Source organism: Leptonychotes weddellii, chromosome 16 (genome assembly GCF_054177405.1).
Source record: "Leptonychotes weddellii isolate Sample4059 chromosome 16, ASM5417740v2, whole genome shotgun sequence".
In the NCBI taxonomy this organism is placed as follows: domain Eukaryota; kingdom Metazoa; phylum Chordata; class Mammalia; order Carnivora; family Phocidae; genus Leptonychotes; species Leptonychotes weddellii.
In genome coordinates, this window is record NC_138384.1 from 45,660,815 (window position 1) to 45,674,001 (window position 13,187).

General features: G+C 45.4%; 1 protein-coding gene across 7 annotated transcripts in view; it reads left to right on the top strand.

Annotated features, from left to right (window-relative positions):
* Nucleotides 1–9,236, top strand: part of TRPM4 (transient receptor potential cation channel subfamily M member 4) — a 37,122-nt gene extending 27,886 nt beyond the window's left edge. For 4 of the 7 annotated variants that reach the window (XM_081807611.1, XM_081807613.1, XM_081807614.1 and 1 more), the window contains 8 exons: nucleotides 2,444–2,576; nucleotides 2,776–2,950; nucleotides 3,285–3,462; nucleotides 7,516–7,709; nucleotides 7,973–8,105; nucleotides 8,345–8,417; nucleotides 8,515–8,620; nucleotides 8,867–9,236. In XM_081807611.1, coding sequence (XP_081663737.1) covers nucleotides 2,444–2,576; nucleotides 2,776–2,950; nucleotides 3,285–3,462; nucleotides 7,516–7,709; nucleotides 7,973–8,105; nucleotides 8,345–8,417; nucleotides 8,515–8,620; nucleotides 8,867–8,871 — 997 coding nt within the window. In that variant the 3' untranslated portion in view covers nucleotides 8,872–9,236. Of the gene's footprint in view, nucleotides 1–2,443; nucleotides 2,577–2,775; nucleotides 2,951–3,284; nucleotides 3,463–7,515; nucleotides 7,710–7,972; nucleotides 8,106–8,344; nucleotides 8,418–8,514; nucleotides 8,621–8,866 lie in introns of those variants that run through there. The other 3 variants (XR_014141034.1, XR_014141035.1, XR_014141036.1) reach the window with 3 other exon arrangements.
* The last annotated feature ends 3,951 nt before the right edge of the window (nucleotides 9,237–13,187 follow it).

The following is a 13,187-nucleotide window of genomic DNA, read 5'->3' on the forward strand; positions in this document are numbered from 1 at the left end:
ATTTCAACTTCGTTAATTATTATTTGGGGTAAGTCGTACAACAAATATTTGGCTCATCATTGGTGTTGTATTGAATGGACCTGAATTTTGCCAAAATCTAGGTTCTGTGTTTGTGAATTTTACGTTGGGGCTTTTATGTCATTCGGGTCCAGTTTTCCTGGGTCAAATTTTATAGATTCACATTTTTTTTTAAGATTAAAAAAAATTTTTTTTAAAGATTTTATTTATTTACTTGACAGAGAGAGACACAGCGAGAGAGGGAACACAAGCAGGGGGAGTGGGAGAGGGAGAAGCAGGCTTTCTGCAGAGCAGGGAGCCTGATGTGGGGCTCGATCCCAGGACCCTGAGATCATGACCTGAGCCGAAGTCAGACGCTTAATGACTGAGCCACCCAGGTGCCCCTAAAAAAATTTAAGTCATCTCTACTCCCAATGTGGGGCTCGAACTCACAACTCTGAGATCAAGAATCCCATGCCCTGCCCAAGAGCCGGCGGCCCCTACAGATTCACATTTTACCAGGGAAGCTTGAATGTCCTGTCACTTTTTTAGTCCATAAAAACCTAACTGTTTCTGCTTAGTTTTTAGCATAAACAAAACCAGATCATCAGGAATTCACCTCAAATATTTTCTGTTGCCAAGACTGGGCTGTGTCATGTTAGTTCATTTCTTCTGTAGCTTCCAGATCATACTTTGTGGTGCCGAGAGAGAGAGCGCAAAGGGCACGTCAAAACATCCTTGGAAACATGGATGTTTTGGGTCTTGGCATGTCATGTCTTTAAAATTTTGTAGCTAATTTAACCTTTAGATTTTTTTTTCTTTTTTCCATTCTGATGGGTAAAAATGACTTCTTGTCTTAAAATTTATGCATCCCTGACTACTAGTTAGCTTGGGCATCTGTTCATAGCAAATGGCCACTTGTCCTTCTGTCAATGTCTTTTCATAGCCTTGCCGCCGCCGTTTTAGAAAATACATATTCATTTATGTTTGTTGATCTCTTGTATATGCGTACGGGTAGGTGCTCTCCTAACCCTTGGTGTTTTTTGTTTTTGTAAGATTTTATTTTTAAGTAATGTCTACACCCAACATGGGTGAATACTTGAACTCACAACCCTGAGATCAAAAGTGGAACACTGCCTGTGCCAGCCCAGGTGCCCTAAATCTTGGTGGTTTTGTTCTAAATACCTTCTGTCTGCAGCTTCTTTTCACGTTTGTATATTATCTTAAACATTCTTTTATTCTTTAAGTTTGTATCTGAAACAACCCGAGACTTATAAAAAAGTATGGCAAAAACAGTACAAAGAATTCCTCTACATCTTTCACCCAGATCCCCAGATGTCAACATCTTCCATTATCAAAACCAGGAGATCTTACATTTTACCAACTGTCCCATGGATGTCCTTTTTCTGTCCCGGGAGCCAATCCAGTTCTTCAGTCCTTCTTTGGCTTTTATGATCTTAACACTTTTGAACAGTCCAGTCCAGTTATTTTGTAGGATCTGCCTCCATTTGAGTTTGTCTCAGTTCTCTCGTGATCAAATTTAGGTCATGCATTTTTGGCAGATAGTTTTGCCTTTCTCTGTTGATCATATTTATGTTATCTTTTGATGCATGGAAGTTTTATATTTCAGAGTAGTCAAATTCATCAGTCTTTTCCTGTATTGTGATTTTATATATATATTACTTGTGTAGAAGGCTTTTTTTGTTTTGTTTTGTGACATCTCATCCTATCAAGCTCATGAAATTCTTCTGTATTTTCAGATTTTAATGTTTTGCCTTTTACTCTAGGTTTTTTTTTAAAAAGTACTTTTTTATTTTATTTTTGAGAGAGTTGGGGGGGCCGAGGGAGAGGGAGAAAGAGAAGCTTAAGCAGGTGCCACACTCAGCGGAGGCGGAGGCGGGGTTTACCTCAGGACCCTGAGATCATGGCTTAACCTACTGAGCCATGCAGGCGCCCCTTGCCTTCTACTCTAGGTTTTTAATCCATTCAGAGTTCAAGTACATGATGATGCAAATAGGGATATAATTTTTAAATTTTCCCCATAGGGATTGCCCATGTTACTGGCCATTTGACCTTCCTCTGTGAATTGTGTGTTCTCTTTATCCACTCTCCTTTAGGTCGTTTGTCTTCTGCTTACTCGTTTGCTGGAACTCTCTATATTTTGCCTTTTATAGGTTGGACAAATATTCTGGCAGTTTTTCCAACTTGTTACAGGGGCCTCCCGAATTTTAGCCAGGGCTCTGATTTATGCAGCCATTTTTAAGCGGGTGCCAGCGCCCTGCGCGGCTCATCTTGGCGCTGTGAAATCTGGGTAAACCCGGGTGAATCGGAGGGTCCCGGCTGCGGCCCCTCCAGGGTCACCCCGAAGCCTGGTGTTGGGAAGACCCGGGTTTTCCTTTGCACCCCGTGACCCGAGTGACCCCCGCCGCGTCTCCCCGCATCCCAGATTGCTCCCCGGACTGTATGACCTGGGCCGCACTCTCCTCTGCCTCGACTTCATGGTCTTCACGCTACGATTGCTGCACATCTTCACGGTCAACAAAGAGCTGGGACCCAAAATCGTCATCGTGAACAAGATGGTGAGGGAGGCGGGGCCGGATGGGCGGGTCCAGAGGAAGGGGCGGGGCGGTGTGGGCACGCGTGCGCAGAGCAGGGCGGGGGGCGGGGTCTGGGCGGGGCCAAACATTAAAATCTGAAAATACAGGGGCCCCTTCGGTGGGCGGGGTCGGGGCGGGGTCGGGGCGGGGCCAGACTTGGTCTTCTCTTCCTACCTCGCAGATGAAGGACGTGTTCTTCTTCCTCTTCTTCCTTGGTGTGTGGCTGGTTGCCTACGGGGTGGCCACGGAGGGGCTCCTTAGGCCCCGGGATCGTGACCTCCCGAGTATCCTGCGCCGTGTCTTCTACCGGCCCTACCTGCAGATCTTTGGGCAGATCCCCCAGGAGGACATGGACGGTATGGAGGAATGAGAGGGCCTGACGCCCTCCCTCCGAGTCCCCCCTCCCAGTGCTCCCCGTCCCTGGGTCTCTATACCCCTCTCCTTAAGTCTCTGCGTCTCTCTCTCTCCAGGTCTCTGAGTAGCCCCTACCCTCCTTCATCCCTATGGGACTCTGCCCGCCTCTCTCTCCGTATTTCTGTTCCCTGCCTCTGGGTCTCTGCCCCCTCCTCTTTCTCTCTCTGGGATTCTGTCTCCGTCTCTCTGGGTCTCTCTCCCCCACGCCCCTCCGAATTTCTGTTTTTCTCTGGTCTCTGTCTCCCTGGCCCCATCTCTGAGTGTCTCCCTTTACAGTGGCCCTCATGGAGCAAGTCAACTGCTCGTTAGAGCAGGGCTTCTGGGCTCGCCCGCCGGGGGCGCAGGCAGGCTCCTGTGTCTCGCTTTATGCCAACTGGCTGGTGGTTCTCCTTCTCATCATTTTCCTGCTCGTGGCCAACATCCTGCTGCTCAATTTGCTCATCGCCATGTTCAGGTGAGGCCTGACTGCTCTCTGATCTGACCTCACCCAGCTTGACCCTGACCCCAGCATGATTCTTGACACCAGCCTAAATCAATTCTCTCTTTAGTCCCAGAATTCAGACTCTGCTCCTGACCTGGACTTTGGACTCTGATCCTCTCCCTGGGCCCAGACTATTAAAAAAAAAAAAAAAAAAATTTATTGTGGCAAAATACATATAACTTGCCAATTTTAAGTGTACAAATTCAATGGCATTAATTAAATTCATAATGTTTTACAACCATTACCACTATTTCCAAAAAATTTTATCACTCCAAACACAAAAAGTGTGTACCCACTGAGCAAGCAATAACTTCCCATTCCCCACTACCTCCCTAGCCCCTGGTAACCTGGAATCTGCTTTCTGTCTTTAGGAATTTGCTTATTCTAGAGGTTTCGTACACGTGGATTTATACAATATTCATCATTTTCTGCCTGGCTTATTTCACTTAGCATAATGTTTTCAGTGTTTATCCATGTTGTAGCACGGATCAGTACTCTTTTTTTTATGGCTGAATAATATTCCGTTGATCAGTCTATCACATTTTGTTATCCATTCATCTGTTCATGGAAACTTGGTTGTTTCCATCCCTTGGCTATTGTGGATAATGCTGCAATGAACATTAGTGTTCATGTACCTGTTTGAGTCTCTGCTTTTATTTCTTTTGGATATATTTCTAAATAGAATGCTGGGTATGCTGTGGTAATTCTGTTTAGCTTTTTGAAACTGTTTTCTGCAGGAGTGGCACCATCTTCTGTTCTCATTAGCGATGTATGTGAGTTCCGATTTCTCCACAGCCTTGCCTAGAGTTGTTATGTTCCTTTTCAAAAAATTACAGCCACCCTAGTTAGTGGGTATGAACTGGTATTTGATTGTGGTTTTGATTTGCATTTCCTAATGACTAAAGACGTTGAGCATCTTTCCATGTGCTTATTGGCCATTTGTACATCTTCTTTGGAAAATGTTTATTCAGGTCTTTTGCCTGTTTTTAAATTTGGTGGTTTGTCTTTTTGTTGTTGAGTTATAGCAGTTCGTTGTATATTCTGCATGTTAAACTCCTATCAGGTATATGATTTGCAAATATTTTCTCCCATTCTGCTGGTTGCCTTTTCCTGTTCTTGATAATCCCCTTTGATGCACAAAAGTTTAAAATTTTGTTATTTGTACACTGGTGTCCTATCTAAGGACCAGTCACCAAGTCTAAGTTAATAAAGTTTCATTCCTATGTTTTATGGTTTTAGCTCTTATATTCAGGTTGTTGGTCTGTTTTGACTTAATTTTTGTATATAGTGTGAGGTAGGGGTCCAACTTTGTTCTTCTTGCATGCAGAAATCCAGTTGTTCCAGGTCTCTGTGTTTAAGAGACTATTTTTTCCCACATTGAATGGACTTGTCACTCTTGTTAAAAATCATTTGGCCATTGTATTAGTTTCCTGGGGCTTCCCTAACAAAGTACCAAGAAGTGGATGGTTTTAAATAACAAACTTTTCCATCACAGTTCTGGATGCCCTAAGTCCAAAATCAAAGTATGGATAGGATTGGTTCTTCTAAAGGCTGTGAAGGAGAATCTGTTCCCTGCCTCTCTCCTACCTTCTGGTGGATTGCTGGCAATCTTTGGCTTGTAGATGGATCATTGTAACCTCTACCTTCATCTTCATATGGTATTCTCCCTGTGTGCATATCTGGGTCCAAATTTCCCCTTTTCATAAGGACACCAGCCTTGTTAGACTTGGGACCAACCCTAACAACTTCATTTTAACTTGATTACTTTTGTAAAGACCCTACTTCCAAATAAGTCACATTCTGAGGTACTAGAGATTAGGATTTCAACATATCTCGTTTGGTGGAAAGGGGACACAATTCAACCCATAATACTCATAGATGTATGGGTTTATTTCTGGACTCTCATTTCTGTTCCATTGGTCGATATGTCAGTCGTTGGCCAGTACCACACTATTTTGATTTTGGAGCAAATTTTCGAATTAGGAAGTCTGAGTCCTCCAACTTTGTTCTTTTTCAAGATTTCTTTAGCTATTCAGGCTCCCTTGCAATTCCATATAAATTTGAGGATTGGCTTTTATTTTTCTGCAAAAAACGCTGTCACAATTTTGGTGTTTTTTTGTTTTTTGGTTTTTTTTAAAGCTTTTATTTATTTGACAGAGAAAGAGAGAGCACAAGTAGGCAGAGTGGCAGGCAGAGGGGGAGGGAGAAGCAGGCTCTCCACTGAGCAGGGAGCCAGACGTGGGGCTCGATCCCAGGACCCCAGGATCATGACCTGAGCCGTAGGCAGCCGCTTAACCAACTGAGCCACCCAGGCGTGCCAAGACTGTCACAATTTTGATAAGAATTGCATTCAATCTGTAGATTGCTTTGGGTAGTATTCTGATGTTAACAGTATTAAATCTTTGTACTCATGAACACAGGTTGTCTTTCCACTTATTTAGGTGCTCTTTTAAATTTCTTTCAGTATTGTTTTGTAATTTTTAGTGTAAAAGTCTTTCATCTTGGTTAAATTTATTCCTCGGTGCTTTGTTTTTTAAGATTCTATTGTAAATGGAATTGCTTTCTTAATTTCCTTTTTGGATTGTTTCTTTTGATTCTCTGAGATTTTTGAAATAGGATCATGTCATTTGTGAATAGAAATAGTTTGTCTTCCTTTCCAATTTGGATGCCTTTTATTTCTTGTTCTTGTTTAATTGCTCCGACTATAACTTTCAGTATGATGATGAATAGCTGTGGTGAGAGTGGGCATCCTTGTCTTGTTTCTTATTTTAGCGGAAAGCTTTCAGTCTTTCTTCATTGAGTATGTTAGCCGTAGGTTTTTCATAAGTACCCTGTATCCATGTTGAGGAATGTTCCTTTTAATACTATTTTTCTGAGTTAAAAATTTTTTTTTACCATGAAAGGGTGTTGGACTTTGTCAAATGCCTTTTCTGTGTCTGTCACTTGAGGTGATCATGTGGTTTTTTTCTCTTTGTTCTATTAATGTGGTGTATTATATTGACTTTTGCATGTTGAATCACCTTTGCATTAGTGGGATAAATCCCACTTGGTCATGGTGTATAATCCTTTTAATATGCAGCTGAATTAGGTTTGTTAGTATTTTATTGAGGATATTTGCATGTGTATTCATAAAAAATATTGGTCTGTAATTTTGTTTCCTTGTGATATCTTTGTTTTTTTTTAAGATTTTATTTATTTATTTGACAGAGAGACACAGCGAGAGAGGGAACACAAGCAGGGGGAGTGGGAGAAGGAGAAGCAGGCTTCCCGCTGGGTAGGGAGCCCAATGCGGGGCTCGATCCCAGGACCCTGGGATCATGACCTGAGCTGAAGGCAGACGCTTAACGACTGAGCCACTCAGGTGCCCCTCCTTGTGATATCTTTATCTGGGTTGGTAATGCTGCTGGCCTCATAGAATGAGTCAGGAACTGTTCTCTTCAATTTTTTTGGAGAATTTGAGAAGGATTGGTTTTGTTGTTGTTTTTTTTTATGTTTCATAGAATTCACCAGCAAAAACATCTGGGCCTGGGATTTTTGTTGTTGTTGGGACATTTTTATGAGTGATTTAATCTCTTTATTTGTTATAGGTCTTTGAGAGATTTTCTTTTTCTTCTTGAGTCAGTTAGGTAATTTTTACGTTTCTAGGAATTTGTCCACTTATTTCATTTAAGTTATCTAATTTGTTGGCATACAATTGTGATAGTGTTCTCTTATAATCCTTTTTATTTCTGTAAAGTTGGTAGTAATGTCTCCATTTTCATTTCTGATTTTAGCTATTTGTGTTCAGCTGACTTTTGAACCTGTCTATAACCTCTATCTTAATTCCTGACACCATCCCCAACTTGACCTCTGACATCTGACTCTTTGCCCTCCTAACCCAGCTTCTAAGTGCATCCTGTAATACCTCTGACCTTATTGATTCTGACATCTGCCTGCTGCCTTGGACTTCAAATATATTGTCTAATATCTAACCTTGATCTGCCCTCTTTGACCTCTGGTGACCCTTGACCTCTCTCGTCCCCACAGCCACACCTTCAGCAAAGTACAGGGAAACAGCGACCTCTATTGGAAGGCTCAGCGCTACTGCCTCATCCGGGAATTTCACTCTCGGCCCGCGCTGGCTCCGCCCCTTATCATCATCTCACACGTGCGCCTCCTCATCCGGCAACTACAGAGGCGCCGGTTCCGCTTGCCGCCCTCCCCGGTCTTCGAACATTTTCGTGAGAACGGGGTTTGATACAAAAGGGAAAAGCACCGGGGTCAGGACCTGGAGAGAAAGAAGAGCACGGATACGCTGGGGGAAGATGTCCGGGAGCACTAGTGGGCAGGGATTAGGCGGTCAGGGGGCCGGTGTGAAATATTAGGGCGAGGCCTAGAGCTGCACGGGGCGTGGTCTGCGAGGGCTCGCGCTGGAGGCCTTGGGTGGGGAGGCTGGGTCTGGAGGGGGCAGGCCCTTTGACTCCGTCCTAACACCGCCCCCCAGGGGTCTACCTCTCGAAGGAAGCAGAGCGGAGGCTGCTGACATGGGAGTCGGTGCAGAAGGAGAATTTCCTGCTGGCGCGCGCGCGTGACAAGCGGGAGAGTGACTCCGAGCGTCTGAAGCGCATGTCGCAAAAGTGAGGGCGGGTCCTGGCTGGGGGCGGGGCTTCCGGCCTCGGGGGCGGGTCCCGGGACTTGGGTGAGAGGAGCCCCGGACTGGGGCTAGGGAGGCGCGGGGCTCCAGGTGGAGCCTGAGTGGGGCGGCGCCCCGGAGTGTTGGGGAGGAAGGCGGGCCTCTGGGGGCGGGGCTTCTGAGGTGGGCGGGGCTACCGGGGGCGGGGAATGGGCCTGATGTCCTCGTTGCCGTGGGTTGCAGGGTGGACGCAGCGTTGAAGCAGTTGAGGCAGATCCGCGAGTATGAGCAGCATCTGAAAGGGCTGGAGCAGGAAGTGAGGACTCCCGGACCAGGCTGGGGGAGTGTGGCTGGGGCGGGGGTGGTGGTGTGAGGTTCTGGTCTCCTGCCCTTCTGTCCCTCCTGCTCCCCAGGTCCAGCACTGTAGCCGTGTCCTGGGCTGGGTGGCCGACTCCCTGAGCCGCTCTGCGTTGCTGCCCCCAGGGGGGCCACCGCCTCCAACCCTGTCTGGGCCTAAAGGTCAGTGTTGTGGGGTCCACCTGTGTCTATCCCTGGCCTCTGTCATCACCACCCTACGTCCTGGGGCTTTTGTTCCTCTATCTCTGAGTGTTTTTCTCCCGTTCGCCGCCCTTCCATTGTCCCTGGGGCACACTCTCCGTCTCCTTTGGGCTTTTCGTCCTTTCTCCTTATGTTTGCCAGTCTTCCATTTTTTTCTGTCTTCCTCTCCATCCCCACCACGTGTTCTCTCTCCTCTCTTCACCCCAGACTGAGCCCTGCTGGCAGACTTCAAGGAGTAGCCCCCATAGGGAGTTTTTGCTCCCAAAGTCCTACTGGTCCTTGACCCTTGCACCTCCTGGCCTTGTTTTCCACGCGGGCCCCATGCTCATGGAGGACCACCTGGGCTGCTGTCAGGACCACCTCAGGGAGTGTCATCCATGCGAACCACCGCAGGCCCAGCTCCTCCTAGAACCAGTCCCGCTCCGGGAAGATCAGCCTCTGGAGCCCAGGCATTGCTCTTCTGAAGGCCCTGCCACAGCCTGCTGGGCGGGAGAGGGCTGCAGGGTCTTTGGGATACAGGGATCACAGATCCCATTTGCAGCTCCCCACACTGGGGAAATAAAGCCATTTGAGAGGAGTGGAGTCCGATTCTTGATTCTTGGGGAAATGGTGAGCATCTAGATCCTTTTGAGATGGGGGCTGGGGCTGGGTTTGAGGTCATTGGTCAGTCTGTTGCCGTATTTTAGATAATCTCCAGGTCTGTTCCCCACTCCCAGGCCCACTCTGCCTGTCTGACTGAGGCCCAGCACCTTTTGTCTGCACTATTTTGATGGTTCTCACTTCAGTGGGACAGAAATCCCAACCGTCTGCACCTGCGTAGTTTCTACTTTCCAGTGGAAAAAGAACTCAGTGATAATAAGCAAATTATTTCCTGGAGTGGGGGTGGGTGGGAGCTATGTACATCTGCTTTGGCAAGAGGGGAACAGATGATGCAAATTTGAGTAGATAACTGCAGAAATGTCTTTAAAGAGTCTAATTAGTGGGAAATTGCAGGCCACACGCACATGGAATTGAGGCAAATATGCATCATTATACATGCAGTTTAACTAAACAACCCATAACAAAGTAAACTGGTAATGACAAGACTGAACTGACAGCAGTTATTAGTTAAATAGCAAGAAACCACCAACAACCATCACATCCCCAAATCACAACCAAAACATCCTTCCTCCAAATTGGAGGAATTCCAACTATCTGCCACTTTGGGTACAGAGTAGCTTTAAATATTGCCAAGTGTTGTGTGGCAACCAGATTTCTCTGGAAAATGTTGAAGTAATTCTCGCTAACCCAAGTCATAATAATAATGTAAATGACGATGGTGGCAATATTAATAACAATACTGTTAGACATTTAAAAAATTTCTAATTGCTTACTGCTAGTTTACAGAAATATTGCTGATTTCTTTTGTTTATTGACATGTTCTAAGATTTTGCTAAACTCACTTTATTAGTTCTAGTATAATTTTTGCAGTCTTTGGGATTTTCTCTATATACAGTCATGCTGTCTGTAAGTAGAGGCAATTTTATTTCATTGTTCCAATTTGTATTTTTTTTTATCATGGTAAAATATACAGAATACAAAATTTACCATTTTAATCTGTTGGAAGCATGCAACTCAGTAGCATTTAGTACTTCCACAAAGTTGCTCAGTGATTACCATCTATCTCGTTCCAGAAGTGCTCATCACTCCAAACAGGAACCTTGTACCCACTAAGAACTCACTGCTCATTCTTCTCTCCCTCCAGCCCTGGCCACCACCATTCTGCTCTCTAGCTCTCTGGATTTGCCTGTTCTGGATATTTCATACAAATCTAATCATCACACATATGGTCCCTTGTGTTTGACTTCTTTCACTTAGCACAATGTTTTCAAGGTTTATCCATGTTGTATGAGAACTTCATTCCTGCCTACGGTTAATAATATCCATAGTATGTATATATCACTTTTATTTTATCCATTCATCTGTTGATGGACGTTTGGGTGGCTTCTATTTTCTGGCAATTGCAAATAATGCTGCTGTGAACATTCAAGTACAAGTTTTTGCTTGAACAGTTTTCAGTTATTTTGGGTATAGACCTAGAGTGGAATTTGGTATTTCTATGATTAACTTTTTGAGGAACTGCCAAGCTGATTTTCACAGTAGGTGCAACATTTCCTGTTCCCACCAGTGATGCAGGAGTTTCCGGTTTCTTCAGATCCACACCAACACTTGTTACTTTTCGTTCTCTTTGGTTATCAATATCCTGGTGGGTGTGAAGTGGTGTGTCATTGTGGGTTTGATTTACATTTCCCTAATGACTGAAGACATTGAGCTTCTTTTCATGTGCTTGTCGGCCATTTGGACATCTTTGGAAGGAATGATGTGTTAGTAATGACCTCCACCCAATCACAGTTAGCGAGGGATGGGTGGGGCTTGAATGAAGACAAAAATGAAGGCCCTGCCACCCAAGTCATCAATTGAGGACTACCTGGGCTCAAATAGACATTTCATAGTTTAGGAAAGACACAGAGTTGGTCCTGAAGCCTCTAACTATAAAGGAGGTCAACAAGGATCAGCCTTCATGGCTCTTGTATGTCTCACAGGTGGAAAATTTTGCTGAAGATGATGCTTCATGACCTAAGCATGTTAGACTCCTTGGTCCATGTTCCCCAAGAAGGAAAATGGACCTGACTTCAACTGATAAAGCACACAGTGGGGGAAAGGAAGCCAAAGTGACCCTGTTGGGTAGGGGCCTTTGGGTCAATTCAATGTGCCATTTTGGCTTCTATTAAATGTATAATTGATGTGTCGTGTGTCCATACCGTGAATGTCCTCTAAGTGTCGGGATTCTCCCATGCAGAGACTGGAGCATGTGTAGTCCTCTCCAGGATACTGTACAGAAACAACAGAATCCCAAAAGGAGAGAGGGAAGTCACAGTGTTCCTGACTTCAAGGCTGCTGCGGGACCCAGGGAGGCCCTTTCCCAGTACAACAGCGCCACCTGCTGACACAACCACCATAAACACACATTTATGAAAAGGCAGCTATTAATTTGCTATTCAGCTCTCCTTGAGAGAGGAGGCCCCACCCATGGAGGCCTCCCGACTCTCTGGCCTTACATCTTCATTCTGGGGTCAGTCAACTTGAACTTGACAACCAGTAAGGTCTGAAATGGTTAAATGTAAATGGTATATTCAAGAGCACAGCCGCCCTGGTCCTCGTGTTAATCTGTTTTGGAATGGGCAAGTGGCAGGAAGCAATCACAAGGAACTATCCCCCATTCCACTGCCTAAAGCAAAACCACGGGCTCCATGGGGCCTTCAATGTACAAAGGTTCCCCTGAACAACGGGGCCTGGTTCATTGCTGGTTGGGCAAAGTTAAAGGCTACTACCCCAAAGCCAACCCTGGAAGACAGACTGAAGTTTATAGTCAAGGTTTCGGATGGGACTTTCTACTTTCCCTACTCTCCACCAGCATCTGGTATTATTGATTGTTGGAACAGTTTCCTCAAAAATCCACCCAGAATAGATTTCTACCTTTCTCACGTCCTGGTCCACACACCTTAGGCAGGCGGTTTGGTCATTGAATGTGGGTGTTTCCAGAGAGGCTTCAGCGCTTCCAGGCTGTCTCCTGGTTAGTGATTGAGGCTGAAGGGGTGAGGGAATTACAAAGACTTATTTTGAAAATTAAGGATCTGGCTCCTGGCTATTCTTGGGTCACCCTCGACTGCCTGGCTGGCAGCCTCGCCCAAAGTGGGACAACTAGGGAGTTCAAACTAAATTCTGCTGTAGCCACCAGCATTCTCTTGTTGGCCTGACACGGTCCCAGATCAGGGGTTGGCAAACTGTAGCCTGTGGGATATTCTGGCCCTTGAGCTAAGAATGATATTTACATTTTTAAAGAGTTATAAAAAACAAATAACAAAAAATATACTATAGAGACCATATGTCCTGCAAAGCCAAAAATATTTATTATCTGGCCCCTTATAGGAAAAGTTTGCTGACTCCTGTCTAAGCTGAAGCTACTTGCTGACTATCCATGTGGCTTAACTAAGCCAATGGAATGGCCATCCAGATCAAGGTTAACAACGAAACCCCTCACCCATGCCACAAGACTTCACTGCAGGGGGGCCAGAGGTTTCCACTCCACATTCACCAAGACTACCAACCTACCCGCACACAGAGGTCACCTCAAATGTCCTCGTTTTCCCTCCAAGCTTGTGGAAGCACCTCAGATTGGGGAATGGAGGTCAGATGCCAGCACCCTAGCTGCAAGGGTCAAGAAGTGGTTAACCTGGTATGGAAATGAGAAAGAAAAGGATCCCAGACTAGGGACTGGAAGACCTCAATTCTATTTCCACCTTAGTCGCTGACTGGTTACTTGATCTCAAGGCCATTCTTTCTCTTCTCGGAGATTCCTGCAGTATGCACCCCCTGGTGGGTGAAGGAGCCCAGCAAAGGGCCTGTCTGTTGCCTTGTCTAAGTGTTAACCAAGGCATGGGGGCTTCTTGCAGCCCCTGGGACATTGTCCTCCACGCCAGGACTCCCC